The sequence below is a fragment of the Carica papaya genome, chromosome 4, assembly GCF_054855325.1.
Source record: "Carica papaya isolate Zhongbai chromosome 4, ASM5485532v1, whole genome shotgun sequence".
Lineage (NCBI taxonomy): Eukaryota > Viridiplantae > Streptophyta > Magnoliopsida > Brassicales > Caricaceae > Carica > Carica papaya.
In genome coordinates this window covers 25,880,571-25,907,074 of record NC_142312.1, presented here as the reverse complement: position 1 = coordinate 25,907,074, position 26,504 = coordinate 25,880,571, and the positions used below count along the sequence as shown (strand labels likewise).

The 26,504-nt window shown below is 35.0% G+C and overlaps 5 protein-coding genes across 16 annotated transcripts; 3 read left to right on the top strand and 2 right to left on the bottom strand.

Moving 5' to 3' along the window:
• Window positions 1-1,047: 1,047 nt before the first annotated feature.
• Window positions 1,048-5,431, top strand: MSL6 (mechanosensitive channel of small conductance-like 6). Its single transcript, XM_088218477.1, has 5 exons — window positions 1,048-3,082; window positions 3,365-3,488; window positions 3,938-4,231; window positions 4,336-4,538; window positions 4,980-5,431. Exons 1-5 carry the CDS (start codon window positions 1,356-1,358, stop codon window positions 5,266-5,268), a joined length of 2,637 nt encoding a protein of 878 aa, XP_088074603.1. The 5' UTR covers window positions 1,048-1,355; the 3' UTR covers window positions 5,269-5,431.
• An 861-nt stretch (window positions 5,432-6,292) lies between these two features.
• LZF1 (light-regulated zinc finger protein 1) lies at window positions 6,293-11,961 on the bottom strand. The gene is made up of 3 exons (XM_022039341.2): window positions 11,389-11,961; window positions 8,886-9,314; window positions 6,293-6,891 (listed from the first exon to the last, which is right to left on the bottom strand). The coding sequence occupies exons 1-3, from the start codon at window positions 11,569-11,571 to the stop codon at window positions 6,604-6,606; spliced, it is 900 nt and encodes a 299-aa protein (XP_021895033.2). The 5' UTR covers window positions 11,572-11,961; the 3' UTR covers window positions 6,293-6,603.
• A 1,668-nt stretch (window positions 11,962-13,629) lies between these two features.
• HEI10 (RING/U-box superfamily protein) lies at window positions 13,630-17,389 on the top strand. Of its 10 annotated transcripts, none has more exons than XM_088218475.1 (10): window positions 13,666-13,787; window positions 13,903-13,973; window positions 14,950-15,046; window positions 15,137-15,195; window positions 15,605-15,650; window positions 15,802-15,832; window positions 16,080-16,335; window positions 16,426-16,589; window positions 16,733-17,003; window positions 17,081-17,389. In XM_088218475.1, the coding sequence occupies exons 3-10, from the start codon at window positions 14,987-14,989 to the stop codon at window positions 17,085-17,087; spliced, it is 894 nt and encodes a 297-aa protein (XP_088074601.1). In that variant the 5' UTR covers window positions 13,666-13,787; window positions 13,903-13,973; window positions 14,950-14,986; the 3' UTR covers window positions 17,088-17,389. The 10 variants fall into 10 exon arrangements, with proteins under 10 accessions (XP_088074593.1, XP_088074595.1, XP_088074602.1 ...); XM_088218473.1 differs by having other exon boundaries at window positions 15,137-15,209; XM_088218474.1 differs by having other exon boundaries at window positions 13,903-14,074.
• Window positions 17,297-19,756, bottom strand: NADK3 (NAD(H) kinase 3). The gene is made up of 5 exons (XM_022039264.2): window positions 19,599-19,756; window positions 18,805-19,050; window positions 18,589-18,669; window positions 18,007-18,158; window positions 17,297-17,925 (listed from the first exon to the last, which is right to left on the bottom strand). Exons 1-5 carry the CDS (start codon window positions 19,689-19,691, stop codon window positions 17,562-17,564), a joined length of 936 nt encoding a protein of 311 aa, XP_021894956.2. The 5' UTR covers window positions 19,692-19,756; the 3' UTR covers window positions 17,297-17,561.
• Window positions 19,757-20,589: 833 nt separating this feature from the next.
• LOC110812536 (zinc finger BED domain-containing protein RICESLEEPER 2-like) lies at window positions 20,590-24,256 on the top strand. Of its 3 annotated transcripts, none has more exons than XM_022039335.2 (4): window positions 20,590-20,764; window positions 21,626-23,620; window positions 23,710-23,775; window positions 23,904-24,256. In XM_022039335.2, exons 2-3 carry the CDS (start codon window positions 21,652-21,654, stop codon window positions 23,763-23,765), a joined length of 2,025 nt encoding a protein of 674 aa, XP_021895027.2. In that variant the 5' UTR covers window positions 20,590-20,764; window positions 21,626-21,651; the 3' UTR covers window positions 23,766-23,775; window positions 23,904-24,256. The 3 variants fall into 3 exon arrangements, with proteins under 3 accessions (XP_021895027.2, XP_021895026.2, XP_021895025.2); XM_022039334.2 differs by having other exon boundaries at window positions 23,884-24,256; XM_022039333.2 differs by having other exon boundaries at window positions 23,710-24,256.
• Window positions 24,257-26,504: the final 2,248 nt, after the last annotated feature.

Below are 26,504 nucleotides of genomic sequence, written 5' to 3'. Positions count from 1 at the left end.
AAAGATGCCTTTTTACTTCACGTAAAAGAATCCACAACTAAAATGAATGTGACGTACACCTCTCTGGATTTTCCTAAACAATCAAAATTCAACATCAAATAAATTTCCCATTAACTTTTATATTTTTCTGGGCCATTATTTAAATATTATAAAATACTGGGGGGACCCAGAAAAAAAAATTAAAAAAAAACATTCCATTCCATCTCCATTTCCTTTTCTCTCTTGTCGTTTCCATCTTATCTGCTCTGCGTTTTTGGTTTTCGACATTCTCCTCTATCACCATCATCATGTCGTTTCATGTCGTCGCCTGCATAAGCTTTTCAACTGAACCATGAACGTCAGTATCCTTACCCACCACCAATCTCACCGCCACTCTAATATTGACACGTGTGCAAGATGCCAAAATAAAGTTTGGCAGTGGATTACCTGGATCTCACCCGCAGGTCCCCCTAATTTAGGAAATATAATTAATTATCTTAAATTTTTATTTTATAATTTTTTGACAAAAAAAATGAAATAAACAAATACTAAATTATGGGTATTTTCGTTATTAGTTAGAAATCATTATTGTATATATGTATATACAAAAAAGCACAATTAACATACATATATATATATATATATACTGCTTATCACCTTCCAAAAAAAGCTACTTATTTGTCCTGAATTTAAGCAAGTCAACTGTTAACTTACGAAAGTACAATAAATTGATTAGATTTGTGTGTATATATATATATATATATATATGTACACGTTTATTTTTGTTTATTTATGGCTGATTTGAAAATTAAAAAAAAAAAGAAAGTAAAATCAATATTTTTATTTATGTTTTTTATAAAACTAATATAATTATCTTATTTAAAAATTAATATAATATTTTCAACTGCTTAGTTGATAAAAAATTACTATAATTTTAAAATAAATTGTGCCAACTGAAAGTTTTCCTTTTTTAAAATTTTTGGTCAAAAGTTTCCAATTTAAAATTTAACCATGCAATTACAGGTGAACAGCTGCACTTTCTCTTTCCTTTTCAGCAATCATCACAAAATCCTGCTGTGCGCCACCTTCTCTCTCTGTCACTGCTCTGAATTCAAAACGCTTTAAACTATTCACCCAACAAGACACGCGTCAACAATCTTTCATCTTCTACCTCGAATCTCCACTTAAAAACCCATATAAATCTTTTTTTCCTTTCAATTTTCTGGGATACCAAACGCTACCCATTTGTGGCGTGAACTTCTCTATTCCATTATACGCTTCTTAAAGTTAACAACTTCGTTGATTACTGAAGTTTTTGATACCAAAACGTAAAGACCCCTTTAAGATCAGAGTGGATAGTTTCTTTCTTGAGTATCATGGCCGTCGATTCGGCTGACCGGAGAGAGTTCGTCGTCAAGATCGATGGTGGAAACAGCCCGGCCACCACCGCCACCCCGTCCAACAGCAATGCTAATGCTTCTACGATTTGGAGAGAATCAAGCTATGAATTTTGGAACGACAAGGATAAGAAGCAAGCTACTGGGTTGGGAGGAGGAGGAGCAGAGGAGGACGGTTTTGACTTCGGGCGAGGAGGGCAGGAGATGGAGAGCCCACCCTCGAAGCTGATTGGTCAGTTCCTGCACAAACAGAAAGCTTCCGGGGAGATTGCCCTCGACATGGATCTCGATATGGACGAGCTCAAGCAGCATGGACCACGAGGGTTGCCGCCCGTGTCAGAATCGCCGGCATCTGCTGTATCGGCGGCGAAGCTTGTGTCAGATTCTCCTTCTGCGAATCGGGTATCATTCGACACGGCTAACTCTAATGTCGAGTTGGTGAGGAGGAGGCAACAGAAAGAGTCACCAGCGAAAGATGGGAACAACAGTAGTAATAACAACGAAAATGGCGAGGTTGTGAAGTGTACTTCCAATAAGTCTTTTCATAGGACCACCCAGTCAAGATTGTTGGACCCACCAGCGCCGCTGCGACCAGCGGATATGAAGTCAGGGAAAGTGTCCAAGTCGGCGCAAATTAGATCTGGGTTTTTGGGAAAAGCGGGCGCTGGGGCGGTAGAAGAGGAGGAGGAAGACCCACTTTTGGAAGAGGATTTGCCTGAGGAGTACAAGAAGGACAAGCTTAGCGTATGGGTTTTGCTTGAATGGGTAAGCTTGATTTTGATAATTGCTGCTTTGGTTTGTAGCCTTACAATTCCTTTCTTAAGAGGGAAGAAGTTGTGGAAGCTTGGATTGTGGAAATGGGAAGTGATGATTTTGGTATTGATTTGTGGAAGATTGGTTTCTAGTTGGATAGTTCGAATAGTTGTATTCTTCATAGAGAGGAATTTTCTTTTGCGGAAAAGAGTTCTCTATTTTGTATATGGGGTGAGGAAAGCTGTTATGAATTGTCTATGGTTGGGGCTTGTTTTGATTGCTTGGCATTTCTTGTTTGATAAGAAAGTTGAGAGGGAGACAAGGAGTACTACCCTTAGATATGTGACCAACGTTTTGGTTTGTTTACTTGTGGGTGTTTTGTTGTGGCTTGTGAAAACCCTTCTGGTTAAGGTGCTGGCATCTTCGTTTCATGTGAGTACATACTTCGATAGAATCCAAGAATCGTTGTTTAATCAATATGCTATTGAGACACTTTCTGGACCTCCATTGGTTGAAATTCGGAAGATAGAGGAAGAAGAGCAGAGAATTGCAAATGAAGTGAAAAATATGCAGGATGCAGGGGTTACTATTTCGCCACGTCTTAAGGCCACTGCTTGCCCATCACCACAGAACACAAAGGTGATGGGTAGTGGACTCCTTCAGGGAACTCCTCGATCTGGGAAAAGTCCTAGGCTTTCTCGTGTGCCATCTAACGCAGGAAATGATCAGGGAATAACTATTGATCACCTACACAAATTGAATCCTAAGAATGTGTCAGCATGGAACATGAAGAGATTGATGAATATAATTCGACATGGATCTCTTTCTACTTTGGATGAGCAGATACAAGATTCAGCCCATTATGATGAGTCTGCAACACAAATAAGAAGTGAATACGAGGCAAAACTTGCAGCAAGGAAAATATTCCAGAATGTTGCCAAGCCGGGTTCCAAGTATGTCCTAAATGCACTATTGCAGTATTATTTCATAGGGGAACATTTATGGTCATAACACGATAAATTATTGGTCTCCTTTTATGGTTATCCTAAGTTTCGTGTTAGTTTTTCACAATTTTAAAGTTAAGTTTTTCTTCATGTGCTGATGTCTACATGATTAGTGCATATATATATCCAAATTTATGAAGTTTATCAAATTAGTAGTTGTTGTCTCATGATTCACCTGCCATATAGTCAGATCAAATTTATTTATAACCAATTTGAGTCTTGTTTCTGCAGGTACATCTATTTGGAGGACATTATGCGATTCATGCAAGAAGATGAGGCTCAGAGAACCATGAATCTTTTTGAAGGAGCAACTGACAGTAGGAGGATTAGCAAGTCATCCCTCAAGAATTGGGTGGTAAGACTTCGGTGAAATATTCTTTTGCCCCATTGCTTTGACATTTTTATTTTCTTTATTTTCTTTTTTTTTAAAAAAAATTTCTCAATCTTAGGGAAGTGTGAATTTATGTGGTAATTTGAAACAGAGAATATGCTTGCTTGCATTTCTATTATTCTTTTGCCTTTGTAGATGTAATCAGAGAATGATTGAAATAATTCTAGGTATATTCACGTATTTAACTATACACCCAGAAGATTGGACATTGACCCAAAAGATTGGACATAATTTGCAAGAAAAATCTTGCTAAATGCTTGGTTTATCGAAAAGTTTTTTCCAACAGTAATCAATGGAAGAATGCTGGTCTAATAGATGATTCAGTCTTTATGTTGATGAAATGTTTCATAACCCACTTCAAACACTGTTTTGAGTCCCTGCTAAATGGTAATCGGTACACCTGAATATTGCAGGTTAATGCTTTTCGAGAAAGAAGGGCGCTTGCCTTGACATTGAATGATACTAAAACAGCTGTAAACAAACTTCATCGGATGGTGAATGTTTTGGTTGGCATCATTATAGTGATAATTTGGCTTCTTATACTAGGAATTGCCACCACCAAATTCTTACTTCTAGTGAGCTCCCAACTTCTTTTGGTGGTTTTCGTATTTGGAAACACCTGCAAGACAATATTTGAAGCCATTATCTTCCTGTTTGTAATACATCCATTTGATGTTGGTGATCGATGTGAAATTGATGGAGTTCAGGTACATCATATATATATATACATAGGAATTTCAATCTTATATCTTTGTAATTCACATCTATTTCTTTTTATGTATTGGTGCTAATTTCTTTTAATGGATTTCAGATGGTGGTCGAAGAGATGAACATCTTGACTACTGTTTTCCTAAGATTTGATAACCAGAAGATCATATTCCCAAACAGTGTTCTTGCTACTAAAGCAATCAATAACTACCACCGCAGCCCAGACATGGGAGATGGAATTGAGTTTTGCATTCACATATCTACACCAGCAGAAAAGATTGCTGCCATGAAACAGAGAATAGTGAGGTGAGTGATTCTAACTCTTTATTTGCTTTTGTGTTAAGTATTTGTGGAGCCCGGTTCAAGATTATTCCTTTGTCTCTATCTTGAAACAGACGAGGGTTTACTAGATGGACTGGAAAGATTCACAATATCAGATTTTTGCCACAGTTTAAAACATCTTCCTTTTTTTTCCAATAAAACATTTATCTTCACCTCATCCATTCACAATATCAGATTTTGGCCACAGTTTCAAAAATCTTTTTCCTTTTTTAGATAAAACATTTATCTTCACCTCATGCATCTTGCCTCAATAATGATCACCCTAGTCAGTTTATGATGTGTAAGAAAGTTTATCTTGATATGTTTCTGTCACCATGCACCACATATATTTAACTATTTGATATTTTCTGCTCTCAAATATGTTTTAATGAATTCTTTATTATATGTTTTTTTGTTGTAACACAGTTATGTTGAGAACAAGAAGGAGCACTGGTATCCAGCACCAATGATCATATTCAAAGAAATGGAAGAATTGAACCGAGTGAGGATGGCCCTATGGCTGACTCATAGGATGAACCACCAAGACATGGGAGAGAGGTGGGCAAGGAGAGGTTTGTTGCTAGAAGAGATGGCTAAGATTTTCAGGGAGCTTGATATTCAATATCGCTTATTCCCAATTGATATCAATGTCCGAGCCATGCCTCCGGTGATGTCTGACCGCCTTCCTCCTAATTGGACAGCACCGAGCAGTTGAAGAAACAAGTGGAGATCGGGGAGACCGGTAGTTCTACTAGTGTTAATATTTTACAGACATTTGTACGGTAACATATAAATTAGAGTGAGATAGATATCCAGATAAAGCTTCCATGTCTATAGTGGAATCAGTTTTTACCCTTAATCAATATCTTGTTAGGAGATCCTACTGTTTTATAATCTTGGACACTGAACTAACCCATGGAATATTTCTTTTTTGTTCTAGAGGGAGATGAACTCCCGCACACCCACATAGACTGGTTGTAGCCAGACCAAATGTCTTCAAATGGGATGGAAAATTTTTCAGAGGATCCTTGATGCTTGAGTTGGTGAAAACCCTTGGCCGTTTGGCCAAGACAGGATCCCATTTTTTTCTTTTTTCTGCAATGAAATAGGTTAGGTAGGATATTTACTTGTTTTTTTTTAATAAAAAAGTTTTTTTTAAATGTAAAAGATTAAATTAGATATTAATTTATTGTGATTATTATAATTAAAATAATTTAACTGTTATAAAATATTTTTTTCAGACAGATTGTCTATTTGACAAAATATTTCAGAAAATTATAAATAGATAATAAGATACGAATTAGATTTAATTTCATTTTGACTAAACTCAAGATTAAACTTCAACGAAACCAAATATGAATTTTCAAGAACGTGTTTACTCGCTGTCAAAACAAAACTTAAAATTGTTTTTGCTGTAAAGATAAGAGGGATATGTAGGTGAACACGGTGGTAAAGGCAGCTGATGAAGGTGATAAATAGCAATGGAAACTGTGACTAAAGAGGCCAAAGCAGCCAATTCTGTTGACATTTTGGTTCAATTTAGTTCTACCATAAAAATATATAGATAAATTATAAAATGAACCACAGGCTGTTAAGCTTGAGATAAACTCATTAAACTTATAATTCCAATACCTAAAAAGTCTCTAACACTCTTAACTCAGACTATCAATATCACAAAACATTTTCAAGAGTATAATGACATTACTGAACAAATCCTGAAAATTCAATCGGAGTATGGAGACAGCTCAAATTGTATTTTATAATTTTATTAGTAATAAAATCATTAATATCTATCAAGTTGATTGGATTATTTTTTTTTTTTTCAAGTAAATTTATTGAGTATCACAGAATACAAATGTGTCTTCAAAGACTAGCTTACTAGTTTAGGGTATTACTGATTCCCAGTAAACTTGTACAAATTTATTCTGCTTCCCTCTTACAAACCAAACTAATCTCTAAGAAACACCTCCAAGTCTGGAGCACTAGTTTGCCGCTCTCCAGTTAAGGCCCTGCCTATGCTTCCAATGTAAGAATGAAGTTTCCAGGAAGGCTAGAATTGCCTACTCCGTTTAGAGACTCTCTCATTGAAATGACAACTTTGAGGATTTTGCCCACTGGAGTGGCATATATCAGGTACAGAAACTGAAGCATTGGAGTAATTCCGAAAATTCTTTGGCCAATATAACCCTGATGCTGTAGGAGGGGAAGGAATCTGAGGCACTGCCCAGGAGGTCTCTGGCACTTGGCCCAAGCAGTCATCATCATCATCATCTAATTCTTCTTCAGCAGATCTCAAGATTGGGGAGCTGTCAGAGTCTCCTCGCTTGCTACTATCTGCCTGTCAACATCCACAACCAGAGAATGAAACATCTTAGGAACAGAACGTCACCAATATTTGAATACAATAACAGTGTACTAAGTTTCAAACTGATGAATGTTTTATCGATAAGAGTTGGCAGGTCAACTGATAATCTGGTTGTAACAAAATTCAAACATACATGAAATTTGCCAATAGCAGTCATACACGTCGCATGATCAGTTTTACTGAATTATGTTAGATACATCTGATAAATGCTAGTACAGTTAAACATGTGGAGCACATGTTTGGACAAGGGCTTCATGTCTATGGTAATAGATAAAACAGATATCAGTGCTTCAGCCTTGTTCATGTCCTGCTCATTATTGTTCCTGTCAGCAACATCCATACTACTTTTCAACGGAAGTAGATATTATTCATCACAGAACAAGCTTCCAAATGAAAATGCTGTTTTACTTCTAAATATATGGGCACCAAAAAACATTTCAAAGCAACTTCTGAGAAAATTAATTAATGCAGAACAGGAAAATCCTAACTAAACATATTTATATAATAGGATATATTTATCTAATTTTAATGTTTATATATTATTACGGTATTTAGTCAATTTAGGAATTAGTATCTACACAGAACAAGTTTATTATTTCCTACTTTATTAGGAATCTTATTTAGTTATTTTTTATTATAGATTATTTTAATTAATTAGCTTCTTTTCTTACTTTGTAAAATTAAAATTTTCTATTATGATTATATTTTGGTGCCTATAAATATGATGTACTTACCTTAGTTATTAAATAATCTATTCATGATTATTATACAAACGTGAGTAATTGCTTTGATTCTTGATATCCAAGATTTCCCTTTATCTTTCTTGTTCTTCATGTCTACTTAATATTCTTCTATGCTCCCTCTAAAGACTTCACCTTTATCTCCTATTTCTCTCTGTCTAGTCTTCCATTCTCCTCCATAATTTTCTCTGTTTCTCTACATTGTAGGATAATTTTGGTTTTAGCATTACTTGTATACATCAATAACTTAACGCTATTCGTTAAAAGCTGAGAAAACTTTATATCATCTAAGACAAGAATCCTTAGATCTTAAATGAAGCAGCTAATGATTTGTGTTACTTTTGGCTAAATCTACACCTCATGACAAGGATGACGACCAAAAAAAGGTCCAAGTTTCCATCTGGCTAATTATTTGGGCCAGAGGCCCCTCAGCTACTTCCTAACTGCAATCCAAGTGTAACTAAGAGAAGCTCACAATGCAGCCAGCTGGTAATACAAATGACAGATAAGTTGTTCTCACTATCCATGGAGATCTCTTTCGAGTTAAACATCAAATTTCAGGTAATGCCCTCGAAACTCACCAAAACAAATGGAGGAAACACTGAATAGTACTTACGAGCAGATTTTCAAAATTGTGCTACACAATTAGTGCCATGAACAGGATTTTCAAAGTTGTGCTACAATATTGGTGTCGTGAACAGTCACATTCACCAGTACAAAGTAACCCATGCTACCCAAATCAAGCAAATTGTTACTTACAATGTCCTCATTAGTATATACCTGCATCGGAGCAGTATAAAAGCTGTTGCCTCTAGGCTATATAACCAGGTCAAATATTTCCAAGCACCTATGAAGCTTCTTTTACCATCCTATAGAGTAATAATCATGATAATGACTCACATAATGCTTGTGTATGCAGGAAGGCTGGGGCCCGTGTTTCCTTTGTTTTATGGCAAGTCTTTTTCTTTTTTTCAGATGATAAGTTTCTCCCTATTTTCATTTAAGCACAAGGAGAAGGCAGTGGGAGAAAAGATGGACTGACTTTGACCATATAAAATCAACTACCCGAGGAACTGAACCTTTATGATAGTAGTAGTTATCATTTATGCCCAAAGAAAATGACATTCATGGAACTTTACACATGATCAAGATAAGGACAGTAACATGTAGATAACAGTACTGCTATGCTACATATCGATATCGCCAATGTAAATTTAACTATAATACCTTGGATGACCCATTGTCCAAGTAACCATAAGTCTGACTTAAGTCTGCTAATCCAAGAAATTCCTCCATTTGCCAAGGTGGAATATTTCCTGCTGCATAACCACCAGCAAATGACACTTCTGTAGTTGCGAAGTCGCTAACTCCACCAGCATTTGTGGGTAGAACCGGATTAGATTCACCAGTTAATATGGTCTGGGTGCCCCTTCTGGACAAAGAATATGAAGTTTTTTCCGATGTTCTCTCACTAGAAGGAGACTTCAAAATGGAAGAGGATGCACCGGGGTTAGTTAGCTCAGGACCTACTTTCACTCCAGTTAGCAGAAACCTTTGATGAGCAGAAACATAGGCATTTGCAGAGTGTATAGCCACATCACATTTCCTGCAGAGTAAAGCTCTATCTTGCAGACAAAAGAAAAAGCCAGCCATTTCCTGTGATAAGTGATCAATTTCTGTATCAGGGTAAATCAAGAAGGATTAAAAAAAATCACAGGAGAGGAGTTAAGACACTCCAGTATGACAAATAAAAAATATTACACATTTCATAACCAGCTTACTGAAACTATCAAACATCCTACATCAGTACGCTGTGAGTAATGTTTCAAATAAAACATGCCTTTCTATTCACATCATAAGAGGGAAAAAGAAGCAGGAACTTAACCAGATAAAGAATCCACAGGTTAGTTAATCAACACATAAAGATCCACATTCTATCGAATAAAGCATTTTAGATCCAAACAACGAATCTCCACTGTCAATGACAATAGCAAGGGCTCCATGACCACCCCTTACCTATCATTCTCATCCTAGCCCTGTAGCAACTCAAAGGCCAGAATCCCTTCTACACCACTTCCAAATTCTTTAAACCCAAACAACCTTCAGCAGGAAAAACATAAGCCCTCATTCACCAGCATATCGATCTATTTGCATTTTCTGGTTTGACGGAGTGGAAGAAAGGGAGAGAAACTATGGCAGTCACTGTTAAGTTCCTCAAGCAGTGGCCTTCACTATTTTTTATGATAACCAAGAATTTGAGAGTGATCTGCAAAAGTTCTATTATTTCTAGAGAAACCTGATTAATATTAATGCAAAGCCTCTCTTCATATGAACTTAACACAAAAATGACTAAAAACAGAATAGTCCACTTATCATAAGAAAAATCTATGTAAGACTTCTAAAAACAATAAAACTCCATACAATAAGATACCCAAATTAAATAGGAAAACCTTGAAAAGAAACCTAAACTAATTATAAACTAGAAAGACCCTAATTGCCCAAACTAAATTTCTCATTACTGATTAAGTCATACTCAGCTTAATTGTTTGCCATGATCAAACACATCACCAAATAATCCTCAACACTACTCACCGCTCCATGTAAATCCAAAAATTATCATTGCTCACAAGTAGAAGGCTATTTTATTGTCCATTGTAGAAGCCTAATGCATACCAACATAAGCATTTAACTAGCTTCGCATCCTTATGTGAACTTTTATTTTATTTCCATTTCCATGAAACCTTTTCATACTATACCAAATTTCATGTGTTTTCAGCAACAAAAACTAAATCAGCTTGTCCTGACTTCCACTAAGAATCTTGAAAGGCCTCTTCTTTATTAACTTCTTGACATTCCTCGTAGACACTATAGACTAGTAATACACTCAAATGTACATATACTTCAATTTCCTCAATACATCTTTCTGATAGGTTTGAAGAATCATGTTTGTCCTCTGAATATCTCCATTTTGGAGAGAAAAAAGACAGTAGCGTTTAGAGGCACCAAAGGGTTGCCTCCCACGCAAAAATAACTAGGATCTTAAAATAATTTGTCAACTAGATTAAGAAAAGCAGCCCCATCAAAAAGAGGGTCACCCGTAAACAGCAGAATTTCCTACTCGGCTTCGAAGCTAGAAGAACAACACCGGGCTAATAATTCATTTTTTATTGAGCCACTACCTACCCAACTGAAGTTAACGAGCTGAAAGGCACGATCTCAGACCTCCTCTCTTCAGGGCACAGAGAAGGTGGTGGTATTGGATTTGCTCGAATTACAGCAAAGAGAACATGTATTACAAAATGCACGTTGCTACAACTGAAAGTGCATGGTCCTATCTGATATAAATGCAAAAAATGAGATGAAGTTTTAGATACGACCCCTAAATTAAAATAAGATGAGTCACTCAAGTTGCGGAACAGTACTGTTAACACAAAGTAAAAATCCATGAATCACTAGTTCATAGCAACACCCCCAATGAGGAAGACGCGAAACCAAAACCATCTCTTCCTACAAAGCTTCAAAGGCAAAAGCATCCACGATACCCGCCGTGTACGGCATAATCGAATCCAGCCCCCTACAATCAAAACAGCCTGGTATGTAGTTTCTAGATTTTTTTTATCGACTCTCTCTATACGACAAACAGGGGCCTTCACCATATCTAAACGAAGGTACGAATCATAGACAGACTGCATCAGTATAATAGAAAAGAACAGCAGGTAGAATTACGTACCTGACAAATATCACATCTTGGCATCTGTGAGGAAGAACTGGTGAGAGGAACCCGCTGGTGCTTGCTAGCTAGCTTGTTGGCAGCATGTACTTTCTCATCGCACGCCCAACACAGAGCCGCTTCGTCCGCGCAGCACAGAACGCTCGCCTCCGCCGCCTCGCACACGTTGCACTGAATCTTCATCTCTCTAGATTCCACAAGCTTCTCAATCTAGAACTTTGGGACACTGTAAAATCCTGCGTTTACTTTTCTCTCTCCGTTGTGCAAATTCAAATATCCAGAGCAATCCACTCTCTAAAGTCGTGGAAAAACTAGAAAAATCTCTGCTGCTGTGTACAACCTATAATTCCCTATTCCCTCCAAATCTCGAAACCCTCCCACCTCTCTTTGTGTATGTATATATGTCCACGTGTATCTCCTCTGTTTCTCAATCCTCCATTAATAAATCAAAAAATGTTTTTGTTTTTCTCCTTTTTCGGTAGCGAAAGATCTTATGGAAAGAGGAGAAGGTGGTGGAGCCTCCACTGCCTGGTATGGAGGAGGGTTTATGGTTTGACCAAATGATCAATCTTATTGGAGTAGGGGGAGAGGATATTTGCAGAGGCTGTGAATATCTATTGGACACGTGGCAGTTTACAGTTAAATGTGTTTTAAAACCGGAGACCGCGTTTCCTGTGTCCAATCAAGCTGTGTCTGTACGGAAACGAGAAACAGCCGAGCCGAGCCGAGTCGAGCTGACATCCAATGACGATTCCTTCCCAGCATTAAGTTGTGTGCATGGAAGGCGCGTGATGACGCGCTTCACGTGAGTGGTTTCTGGAAACTCCTTCAATGCTTCAATCAGCACAGCGCGGCTTTCAATTTATTGTCGTGAAACGGTGTCGTCGCGTGTCTGGCTTGGAAAGCGATGAAAACTGTTGACCAACCACGGGTTTCTATTAAACCTTCTTCTTTTCTATGCAAGGACGATATTATCCCACCTATAATAATACTTGATCCCTAAATCTTTAATATAATAATACTTCATATTTTATAATAATTAAATTTTTTAATTAAAATAATTATAATAAATTAAAATTTTGACTTTAATCTTTTTTTATAAAAAATCATAAAATATATCACTCTAAAAAAATATATTTTTCATGTACATAAATTTATCTTTTTAAAATAGTCATTTAACCTTTAAACTTACTTATTTAAGATAGATCTTAAAGCATTTTATATCTTATGGTACATTTATTTCTAAATGTACTTACTTTTTAATACAATCTGATTTTTTAAAATATTTCACTTCTTAAAAAAAAAAATTATTTCTTAAAATAGTATTACATTCTAATATAATTCTAAAAAAATATATAACTTTCTATTTATTTAAAAATTAAAAAACTAAAAGGATCATTTTACTTTGATACAACCAACTTGCGAATAGCTTCGACTTTATTTTATGAATCTTATTACTAACAACTTGCCTACTTGTTTCAAAATATCTAGCTCAACTTGTTCTAATATTCCACATAAATGAGCATTCTAATTTTTGATTATTTATTAAAATCTCTTTTCTATATTTTTTACTTATATTTCATTATTCATTTATTGATTTTAGCTATCAAATAAGGGGGGGACGAAGAATAAGAGAAAGAAAGGTATCGAGGAATTGGTTTTAGAAATTTTAATTAGTTTTTTTTTAATTCATAAATTAAATTAAATTATTTTACATATAATATTTTTAATATTATATTATATTTAACGTGATATTCAACTCATAATCAGATCACTCAGAATACATTACGTATCAAATTTATTAATACATAAAATTTAAATTAATGATGTTGACAGTTAATAATAAGATAAATATAATTTTTAAAAAAAAAATACATAAATTAAATTAAATAATACAGAAAACATGTTTATGTTTCACATATTTTTTTTTATACATAAAAATTACGAGTTTTTAGCTATCAATTTGTAGTTATATCAAAAAAAAAAATTTGTTTTGATTTAGCACTTTAACTTATCACTATTTTTGTTTAGAAATTGAAACAAATATAAATGAATCCTAAAATTGGAAAGCATAAGAAATAATAATAATAATTAAATTTACCCTATAATATAATTACCTCAATAGAACTTTACCCTATAATATAATTAAATTAGATTTATTCGTTCAAAAAAATTAAATTAAAATAATTGATGAGACGAAATTATATGTAATTAATTCATCCTGATTACAAAACGCAGATGTTTCAAACCTCTAATGATAACGGCCGATTTTTTCATTTCTTTCCCGCCATTTCCGATTTAAATTCTTCATTCGAAGTTCAAACCTCCAACGCACATACCCGACGGTTAGCGCCAAAATTTCTGCCTTCGACTCCCGCGTTTGCTCTTGTTCTATTGAGGTAATTACGAAATTGTCGAAGATGATTTCGAGTTTCTTAACGATTTGTTTCGGGTGTTCTTGTGCATATTTTAAGAGTTTAAAGTTGATAGTTACCATTTTTCTATAATTTTAAGGGATTGATTTGAGAACCTGATCGAGGAGGGAGAAACCGACGTTTTGCAACGAATTTATATTGATTCTCGATGTAAAACCCTGCAGTGCAAGCGCACAGATCTGTTTTCGTTTTTTTCTCTTTTTTCGGTCTTTAGGTTGCGGAGATATTGTAAGGAAGGAAAATGGAAATTGGTAAACATGCATTTTGCAATCTTTAGGATCCGGTAATTGTTTTCAAAATCGAGATCCTAGTTAATTCTGACTGTTCAACGATATATACATAGTTCAGCTCTGTTGAATCTTAGGGTTTTTAGATGCCTTTTCTTGCTTACATTTTCACATTTGGTGTTGAAAACGAAATGTTACTTGGATGGCCTCAATGGATACCTATAGGTATTAATTTCCGTCAAGAACTCTGGAGATGGGAGGAATAGATCCAAACGTAGTTTTGGTTCTAGTCTCATGCATTTTATGTAGAACTCCTCCCTAATTTGAGCTTTTTTGGTGCTTTGTATCATTGCGATTTTTAAGATCTGAATCCTTTAAGCTCCGCAGGAACAACCTGTTGGAGCTCTTGGTTGAACCAAATCGAAAAGAAGTTTTAAAATTTCATTATGTCCTTTGTGTTGATATCTATTGAATGAATGGTTCTTTGGCAAGACATTCTCTGGGTAAGGTATCCTGGTTTTCATCCAAAAATTTACGGTGCATTTTTCGTTGAGAATTAATGCTCTGACTTATGAGAAATTCTTCCGAATCAAATCCTGGAGTTACGCCTCTCTTTCATCTATATTTAAGCATCCTGCTTAACAAAAAGACAAATAGAGATGATTCAAGCATGTTTTAGGTTCCATTGACCTGGTCTCCATTTGCAGCAATAAAATCATATATACATAGTGTTTCAGTGCAGACATGAAAGAATTCTATTCTCTTTGTCAGTATTCTCGTTGTACTTGGACCATTTTTATGCACCTTAATTGCCACGGAAACAAGCACGAAGCATGTACCTATTGTTAGAACCTCACTTTAGTTTTCCATTGTTATATATTGGTTCATGCGCTATGCAGATCTGGGAACTTATACCAGGAGTTGAGATGCGATGCAATGCGTGCTGGCGAGAATTGGAAGGACGAGCCATTTCTACGATCTGTGGTCACATCTTGTGTATCCTAATGGGTGCCACCCATTTCACTATTCACATTCTGTATCCCTCTGGTATATGAATGCATATGGTTCCCTTAACAATGTGAGAAGGTACCGAAGATGCGTCCAAGATCCTCAGCAATGATGCTGCATGTCCGATTTGTGATCAGGTACTTTCCAAGAGGTGAGAAATATTTCTTGGTCATACATTGTCCTTGAATGCGTTTTAGGTTGCTCTTCGAGTGCCCAAGGTGCTTAATAATGTACGTGAACAGTCAGTCATCATAGTTGTGCAAAAATTAAAAAAAAAAATCAGAATTTTGATAACTATAGTTTTTATATAAACATAACTAGGTCTTATGACGAGGATTTACAATGTGATGCCCCTGAATGCATTTTCTCTTTAGACTCTGAAGGTTTACAAATACAATCAAATGCTGCTGCATGGAAGTTCTTATTTTTTATTCTAAGTACTAGACTATGGGATACTGTCTTCAGCAGTTTTTTGATATCTCGTTCGGATTTCATGGCATGTTCGAAAGTTCCACTTCTAATTATTATCTTGGTTTCTCTTCTCAGTCTAATGAAACCCATTGATATCAACCCAAATGATGAATGGATAAATGTAAGCAAGTACTTATCTTGGAATAGTATATCTTGCATTCTATACTAGATTGTCTTTGCTCCCGTACGTTTTTTGTGTTCAGAATGTTTTACGTATTTTTTGGTCATAAAAAATTTCTGAGTCACTTACTCTCACTTCTACATCCTTGCAGATGGCCATGGCTGGAATATCTCCGCAAATTTGTATCCTGTTATGTCTTTTTAAGTGTTTTAGCTGATTATTTTTCTACTTGTTACCAGTTATTTGGTTGGACAAAAAATTAAGATTTGGGAACGCATTTTTTGGTGAAATTAATTTGTCATTGCTGTTAATTTGACACAACTTTTTTAGTAGTCATCTGTGATAGTTACTAAATAAGTGGGATGAAGGACTCTCATAACTTCAAAAAGATACTTGTGAAGGACTTGAATGTTCCTTGATCAATCTCAGTAATGAAGAGTGCCTATCGAAGTGTAATGTTTTACATTGGGCAAAAGGAATTAGAAATGCAGTATAAGATGAACAGAATTGTATCTCAATGCCGACAGAAATGTGAGACAATGCAACAGAAGTTCACAGAAAAGCTGGAGCAAGTGCATACTGCATATCAGAAAATGGCCAAGAGGTGTCAGATGATGGAGCAGGAGATGGAAAGTGTGTCCAAGGATAAACAAGAGCTCCAGGAAAAGTTTTCTGAGAAGTCAAGGCTAGTCTATATATGTTCTCTAAAACGTTTTGTTTTCTTTTGGTATTCATTTTTGGATTTATAGCAACTACTGTTAATTACGAATATCAGGCAGAAAAGGAAGCTTGATGAAATGTATGACCAATTGAGGAACGAGTACGAGTCATTGAAAAGATCGGCTATTCAACCTGCAAACAGTTTTTTCCGAAATGAACCAGATATTTTTTCAAACCCAACAACTAACATGATGGAAAACAGAGATCCCATTAGAAAAGGTAGTCCTGCTCTTTTCTTAATCAGAAGTTTCCTTGAGTTACCTTACTGATAACGTTAGCTTCCAAGGTTGTGAAGGAAAGTTTTGCCTAGCCACCTATTTTTGCTTAAGTATCTCCAAATCAAGTTGACTTATTTGTTGCAGATTGGACCATTTTGTCTCCTGCAACTCCAGGACCTAGAGAAGATGTGTGGCCAGCAAGACAAAATAGTAACAACTCTGGTCCTTTTGACTTCTCGACTGGCTCACCAGCACAACAAGCAGCTATTCCTGTTGATGCTGGGAATAGAAGGTCCGGTGGTGGTCATTCAGTTTTTGGAGGCGGTGCTGGCAACCCATCAATGACCCTAAGAAATCTGATCATCTCTCCCATAAAACGACCCCAGCTCTCTCGTAGCCGCCCTCCATTGTTCACGTAATGACAAACTAAACTCCATTCATTCACATAGTTGACTCTTTTTTGGAAATGTTAACAAAATTATGGTTTTCCAGGTTGTAGACTGATGGAAGACTTGCTCTTTTCTGGACTAACCAATTGCAATGTTGGACATTTTATTATGATGATAAGAATCCTTCATTTACTTTTCCGACTGCTCTTAGAGATAAGAGGAGAAGAAAAGAAAACAGATGTGATTTCCGTTCCTATAGTTTTCGTAACTTTAGTTTTGTTTGCCGACTTGGTATATGTTGCTTTAGTGTACTAGCAGCTGACAACAACTGTGACTCACCTCTTGTAATCACCATTTGCCTTTCATATTGAAAATATATACAAGGCTATCAAATCTATTCCTCCTCAGATAATGATAACTGTACATAGCCTGTTATTTGCTATTATTCTAGATTCTCCTGCTTCTGGGATTGATTTTCCTCATCAACAAAGGTGGACTAATCGATGAGGGAAATCCTTATAACAAAAAATTGAACAATACCTAAAATCGGTTCCCCACTGGACTTTTAACGGTCTTCCAGAGTTTCATGATGACAAATGAGCGGGCATGTAAACCTTCAAAACTGGGGCTTTAGAAGAGAGCTCAATTGCATCCCCCTTTTGAACAGAATAGAAGACATGAGAACCATCAACATATATCAAACCCTCTTTTGAACACCATCCAATGTCCATTGACTCATCTGATTTCACTAATCCGTGCATCCGGGCAGAAAAGGCTCCAGGAGAGATAGGCTCTCTCACCATGTACTGGAGATCCTGAGACAATATAGGCATCACAAACCCACCGGCCGAGAGCATTGCAGCTGTAGATCCAGCTGCAGTTGAAACTCTGAGACCACTGGATCGACAGTTAACCAGTGGTGAACACGGCTGACCATTCCTTTGAATTCTGCAATATAATGGTTATGATTAAGAAGTTGAACATAAATTATAGTTGCTTTCTGATTCAAGTACAAGAGAAATGGCATGCCTGAATGAGAATCTAGAAACTGTTGCAGGACATGGATGTGCAACCAAAATGTCATTGAGAGCATACACGGGCAGCTGCTTTGAATTCAAACATATTGACAACCTCGATAGTTTAGAAGGAGTTGTTTGGCCTTCTAAGATGTCATCTAATACCTGTCCCATGACCAAGAATTAAAGCAGGAAATTCCTCACCTAGAGAAGAACTGCTCTTTGCTTTGTCCTAATTAGCATAAATTGAATAGCATTACAGAAACAATAATAAGAATAAGATTTCAAATATTAAAGTACAACGAATATAAAGGTGAGAATGTCGTGATGAATGCAAATAAAAGAAACTTGTGTAATCTAACAACATGCTTGTTCAGAGGATGTTGGGTGGGGAAGGTAAGATACCAAGTTTACGCATATAATAAAAATACCCCGATATAGCCATCATCAAAGGTGGACTAATCGATGAGAGATTATTTCTAGACTCCAAAAAAAGTAAAATTTACTAATTGAGATATTAAGATCATACTTTCACAAACTACGCATTCTTACTGTTCAATGTTTCATTGCTTTTTGGTATCTTATATAGTCTTACTTGTTCGAAGTTTTGAACACTTCCTGCACACAGATAGCCAGTGCTTCTGGTCGCATCAAATTGATCCCGGAATTCCTCCACCTACCCAAACACAAACAAAGAAATAATGAGCTGTTGTCCATGCCCAATACATAACAACAAAATGAGATGATTTGGAGAAGACAGACATTTTGTGAGTCTACAAGAGCACCGAAAGATGGAAAAGTATTAACTAACCTCATCATCTTGGGTGGGGTCAGAATTTACTCCTAGAACTGGAGTTGAGTCATCTACAAAATGGCTGGCCTGCAGAAGTGTGCCATCACCACCAAGAGTAACAACCAAATCCACGTTACAAATTGGTTGTGACAAATTGTTGCGGAGAATTGGTTCCCAATCAACAGACTTTTTCCGCAATACTTCCTGGCAGATGTTTATAGCATCCTTGTGAACCCTGCGCCTGTTTTCTAGATACTGAAAAACCTGTGATATCTCCAATAGAATATTCTTAATTAAGATTAAAACAATTAGTATTATGCGAAGAAAAAATTCATTATAGCACATTTTAACTTATACGTGTTTTTACTCTACTTTCATGATCTAACCACATTGATACCATCAGAATAAACAACAAAAGAGAGCAGGAAGAATTAACGTTCAGAGAAGATACAAAACCAATTCCCGACCTACACTTACACCATTTCTTATTTCCTCAGTTCCCAAGCGTACATTGACGATTAGAGCAGATACCAAGTTAATTGAACATTTTATCAAACACCTTCAATACTTTTTATACGCATATGCGAAAATGTACAAACATAACCAGTTTAAACCACGAAGCATTAAAAAAAACACAAGAGAGGTTAAGAAAACAACATCATTAGGGAAAAACTGTAACGAAGCATAGGGTGAAAACTATGAGGTAATGAATGTACGAGGCCTGTGCATAAAAGGAACAGCGTCGAGGTAGAGAATCAGAAAATGTCGTGGTCTTGCGGTAGAGATATGAAATGAAGAAAAGAAATGAATACCTGTCGGTTGTTGATGCGAGAAAAGCCGTTTGATTGAATGATCGGGTAGACATCGAAGGGTTTTAGCAGTAACAGCAGCTTCTTCCTCGCCATTCTCTCGACTTGGAGTGAAGCAGAGCACTGTAGGCTTCCCTGATTCTGTTTTTGTTTTCCGTTTTCTTTGCGTTTTTCCGGCCCAAAATCCGACCCGACTCGACTCGATGGTGGTTGACGGGCCCACTTATTCGGATCTTAGCAGACAATTTTAGGGGAATAAAAAATATAATAATTTTTTAAATTAAAAAAAAAGAAAATATTTTTCAGAAAATCTAAATACTTATTATTTATTTTTTAAATTTTGTATTATTTTATACTATATTGATTAATTTAATTTATAATACTAATAAAAACTATTTTTTAAAAAATTTAAAATTCATGCCTTAAATATAGGCTACAATTCAATAACTCTTAAAAAAATAAATAGTTGTAGGTTTATATAAAGAATTTATTACAAAATATTTATTATATAAAATAAAAATATATATTCGTTATAAATATTTTATTACTTATATTATTTTTATACAAATTGTAAATTTTAAGAGAATGTAAATAAGTTAATTAAATAAATTAGTTAGATAAAAAAAAAATTGAATGGTTAAAAGATAGAATCCCTAGTTATAGGTATACCATTGTATTATAAGGAGCATTTAGTAGAATTTATTGATTTATAAATAATTTTGTATATAAATTGGTACATCTTTGATGTTTATATTTAGTGATACAATTTATATTTATTATTTAAAAAATAGTTAGATGAAAAATGATGATATATTATTTTTATTATTTTTATTTAAACATCATGTTTTTAATTACTAAATGCAATTAATAAAATGAATTAATAAAATAATCACCTGCCCACGAACAACTACCTAAATAATAAAACTAAAATAAAATTCAAATTGACCGTTGACCGGACCCATCACCCATTAATTCCCAATAAACAGATATGGGTATAGTTTTATTCGGATCTTAACCCAAATTCTCTCTCGATTCCGTTATCGGGTCGTCCCTTTTTGGCTCTCGACGAAACTATCCGAAACCCTAAAGGAGCCGGATCCTCCGATCGGACTCTGAAGATTTGGAGCAGGAAAGGATAACTAAAAAGCTAATCTCGCTCAACAATCTAGGTAAGACCCAAATCAATTATCAGAATCAATTCTATTATGACCTTTTTTTCCCCTTCTTTTGGATTTTTTGTTGGATAGTTCGGTGCGGCATTCTTAGTTGTTCAATTGTGTTTTTGAGATAATCCAGCTGATTAATTTTGCTGTATCATCATGTTTAATCTGGTCTCTTTGATTATTACATGAGTGGCGGATTTGATATTGCTTTTTCAGCGTGTCATACTTTGGCTTTGAGAATTGTTCATGGAATTGTGTTTGATTACTTGATTTTGACAGAACCCTTATGGTGAAGTATAATGTATTGGAGTATTAAGCTTGTAAAATTTTGAATTTTTGTTTTTGACATTTGTTTATTCTAGGCCTTTCCTTTGAGAGTTTGCTACGACCCATTTGTTTTGTTTTTGATGTATGTCAAACTAATAATGATCTTGCATGATTAAGCTTTAATTAGGCCGTCCTGTTGTATATTTGTCATTACTGTGTATTCAGCCCTTATCAAGTGCCTAACACATTTTGTGTGGGTAATGGGTTGGACCCATAGACTAACTTATTACTGTATGGAAGTTGGAGTCACTCCTGGAGCATGAGAGTTCTAGGTGTGTTGACTGGGATCTGATTCTAGTAATTTTACTACTTTGCTTTTAGTGCTGGGCTTGGGTTGGGCATAATTTACATTAGTAAAAAGATGTTGGGTATTTTAGTAGGTTTTAGGTAAATTCTGCAAGAAAAGAATGGTCAAGTTTTTTGTAAATTCTGTTTATTCTGTATTGTTGGTTTATGCTGGTATTTTTGTTTGTCTCTTGTTACCATTTCTCATAAAAGTTGGTAGATCAATGTTATCATCCAATTTTCCATGATATGCAGATTGTGATTCACCACTACTATATGCAATGGAAGTGTCAAATGAGTCAACTATAAAGAAACCTAAGAGGTTGACATCTGTTGTATGGAATCACTTTGAAAGAGTTAGAAAGGCTGACATATGTTATGCTGTTTGTGTTCATTGTAATAAGAAACTCAGTGGATCAAGTAATAGTGGAACAACCCACCTGAGAAATCATTTAATGCGCTGTCTGAAAAGATCTAATTATGATGTATCTCAACTGCTGGCAGCAAAGAGAAGGAAAAAGGAAAGCTCCATTTCCATTTCAAATATCAGTTTTGATGAAAGTCAAAGAAAAGATGAGTATATCAAGCCAACAATTGTTAAATTTGATCAAGATCAGAGAAGAGATGAAGTTATTAGCCATGGAAGTAGTAAGTTCGATCAAGAAAGGAGTAGGCTTGATCTTGCACGGATGATTATATTACACGGTTACCCATTAACCATGGTTGATCATGTTGGATTCAAAGTTTTTGTCAAGAATCTTCAACCACAATTTGAAGTTGTGCCAAATAACGATATCGAGATTTCTTGTGTTGAAATTTATAGTAGAGAGAAACAGAAAGTATTTGAGATGATAAGCAAATTGCATGGGAGAATTAACCTTTCTGTTGAAATGTGGTCTTCGCCAGACAATGCTGATTATTTGTGTTTGACAGCTCATTACATTGATGATGATTGGAAATTACATAGGAAAATTCTGAATTTTGTCACACTTGATTCTTCTCATACTCGAGACATGCTCTCAGAAGTAATTATTAAGTGCTTAATGAGCTGGGAGATTGAATTTAAGTTGTTTGCCATGACATTTGATGATTGTTCTACCGATGATGATATTGTTGTCAGAATTAAAGACCGGATCTCCCAAAGCAGACCTCACTTGAGTAACAGCCAATTGTTTGATGTACGCTCTGCTGCACATGTTCTAAATTTGATTGTTCAAGATGCCATTGAAGCATTTAGAGGGGTAATTCAAAAGATTCGAGGTAGCATTAGATATGTAAAGACTTCACAAGCAAATCAAGGAAAATTCAACGAGATTTGTCAGCATGTTGGAGTCAACAGCCAGAAGAACTTAGTTCTTGATTCTCCAGTTCAATGGAACTCTACATACTTCATGCTTGAAACTGCCTTGGAATACAGGGCTGTATTTTGTCACTTGCGAGACCATGATCATGAGTATGAATCAGCTATAACAGATGAAGAGTGGGATTGGACAAGTTCTATTACCAGCTATCTGAAACTTTTTGTTGAAATCACAAGCATCTTTCCCGGAAATAAATGTCCGACAGCAAATATTTACTTTCCTGATATCTGTGATATTCACATCCAATTGATTGAATGGTGCAAGAGCCCTGATAGTTTTCTTAGTTCCTTGGCATCTAAGATGAAAGCTAAATTTGATAAATATTGGAGTAAGTGCAGCCTGGCTTTGGCAGTAGCCGCTATCTTAGATCCCCGGTTTAAGATGAAGCTGGTGGAGTATTACTATTCCCAAATATATGGTAGTACTGCTCTCGATCGAATCAAAGAAGTTTCTGATAGTATTAAAGAACTTTTCAGTGCATATTCTATCTGCTCAACTTTGGTTGATGAAGGCTCAGCAGCGCCCGGAAGTAGCTTACCTACTACTAGCAATGATAGTAGAGACAGATTGAAGGGATTTGACAAATTTCTGCATGAGACTTCACAAAATCAAAATTCAGTGTCAGACTTGGACAAATATTTGGAGGAACCAGTCTTTCCGCGTAATTGTGATTTCAGTGTATTGAACTGGTGGAAAGTTCACACACCAAGATACCCAATCTTGTCCATGATGGCACGGGATGTTCTGGGAACTCCCATGTCAACTGTTGCACCTGAGTCAGCATTCAGTTGTGGAGGACGAGTGCTTGAGAGTTGTCAAAGTTTGCTTAGTGCAGAAACCCGACAGGCCTTGATCTGTACACGGGATTGGTTGCAAATGGAATCAGATGGTACGAACATTATTTCTTTTCACTTGATACCTATTATTATAATTCATGAGCCAGCACTAACTATAAGTTGCTTTAATCTTGTCTTATAGATATCCAGCCCTCCTCAAGTTATTATGCTCTACCCCTTTGCGTTGAAGCTAGCTGATTTCTCCGAGGTAAACTTGGCGTGCCTTTGTTTTTCTTAATCATTACTGGAACATCTTTCTCATTTTGCTAGTATGCTTTGTAATCTACCTACGATGGATTCGACCCTGTCATGCAAGGTTGATGGATCTCTCATCAGGTCTGACATGGAAGTGTCTGGTTTCTCAAACTTCGACAGTTGGCCTCATTCTCCAATCGGGTGTTCTTTTATTCAAAAAATTCCGATATTACTCTGCAATCTGCATGTCCATATTCCGCAATGTGACAGTTTCTAAATTCACGGAGTTGCACTTCATAGAGAAGCTTAAATGTACATTGTAGGACAGGGACACTTGTGCAAATAGGTTGGAAGGATAACTTTGGTTTTGTTTCAATATCTCATGGAGCCCTCTTTTCGTTCTTCCAACGTCTAAGTCTCTGTTTAGCGTAGCTGTTCTTGTAATTTATTTGGAGGAATAAAAGATTATGCAGGTGTTTCTCGAGTTTTTTAAAGTTGACACCTTTTGCAAATAAGGACTGAAGTATACATCTTGGGGCTGTTAATTTTTCACTCCAACTTCTATACAACGCTTGTTTAATGGAAAATAATTAAGAATTTAATTTAGTATTAGTTGATGAGATTATAAATTGAGGGTTGGAATTTGAATTTTTATTAAAATTAAAATTTGTTGGAATTAGAAACAGAAAGCAAATTAGTTGAAGGGAAAAACAAAAGATTGACGTTGTGATTTGGCGGGTGGGGTAAGGAGTTTTGTTTTTCAACATCACATATATATATATATATATGTATGTATGTATGTATGTATGTATGTATTACATGATGTGATATGATTCTTTGGAATCTCCAAAACATATGAGATGATTCCTTTAATGTTTGTATTGGATAATGCCTACATACTTATCCAAACTCATGTCGTCCGTACGAGGGTTGTGTCAAATGGCAATTCTGATCGACAGTCCATTATGTAGAAAGAATAAGAATTCTTCTTCCACATTTTCAGTCATCAGACATGATGGATATTTAATGGCCTTGGTGGGGACAGTATATCGTAGAACATAGTATGATACTACCCCACATATATGTATATATATATATATTTATATAACATATTAAATATACGTTATAAAACTATAATAACTAAATTAAGTTTAATTTTAACAATTTTATTATATTTATAAATAGAATTTTTTCTTTTTTTTTTTTTATGTTAGATAAATTTTTTTAATTGTAATATCCATGATAAATTGAAACTGACAATCTCTTGAATGAATAAGAGAATTTTTCACTTTATGACAAAAACATTAGACAGTTAAAGAAAATTACAAGAGTATATATAACACTAAAATAACTTGTGAATGTAAATATATAAAATAGTTAGAAAGATTTACAACTAAGCATATGTATATATGTACATGCATGGATGGAAATAATAGCAGGGAGAGTAGTGGTTGTGTTATATATAATTTAAGAAAAAAGAAAAAGTGGATCCCAAGGAGAGTCGGGCAAAAGAAAAAGATGAGTAGTTGTAAGCAAAGTGCATGCGTCTCATCAAATTTTGTCTGGGTCTAAAGAATTTCTTGTCTCCTTTCTTGTCAGTCAACTTGCTGTGCATCGTCTATGTATATATCATTTATAGTGTAATAGAAATAATGGACAAATATTATCTTTTTTTATTATTTATTTATAACATTAAAAACAGTAAATTAATGATTTAATTAGAAAATTATTTGATTTAATGATAATATTTTGAACACACATTACAATTTAATGAAAAAAAAAAAAGAAGCCATTTCCTTTCGTTTTAAGTAAGAAAGTAATGTTGTTGAAGAAAAAGGTGATAGCATTCGAGTAGTGGAGTGAAATAGAAAGAGATTTCCTTTTTCAAAAGTAGAAAGCAACTTTAATTTATAATATACATATATATATATATATATTATATTATATGATATGGGCAAATATGTGGTCACGAAGCATTACCCAAAAAAAGTAAAAGAAAAGATGAGGTAGCCATGCAAATAAAATAAAAGAATCTTTTAGTAGTGGCAGCCAGGGAATCATGCAAAAAGCTGATGCCATCCTACGTGCATGAATTTTGTCTCCCTTTTATTTATTCACTAAACTTAAATGCTCGCATTATGTTGTGAGAATTTATTCACTCTCTCTCTCTCTCTCTCTCTCTCTATATATATATATATATTATAAACAATGTTTTTGACTATATATTCTCAATCTAGTAGTTGTCACAGCTTTTTCTACATATTTAATGTAGAATTTTCAACCTTCATTAAGAAATAATCTTTCTATAATAAACATTAATTATGTATAATTATTTTTTATGGTATAGTCGACGTACGAGGGCACAACCAATAATTGAATGTGAAAAGGATGCATGCGTTGTATTCGTAAGACGTGTGTGTGTGTGTGTGTGTATATATATATATATATGACACAAAATGTGTCTTTCAATATATATAGATATATATTATATGTAAGATGTATTATATACCGACCACCCCATTAACAATATTACAAGAATTATTTAGGAGGTGAGCTTCTGAGGATAAATTAAAAACATATATATATATATATAACACAAAGCTAGTAATAAAATAAAAATTATATACCGTAAGGCTAAAAAAACTAATAAAGTAAAATAATTATTTTAGGGATATAATATCATTTAAATATTTATTATTTGATTTTATTAAACCATATAATTTTTTTTAAAATATTTTATGT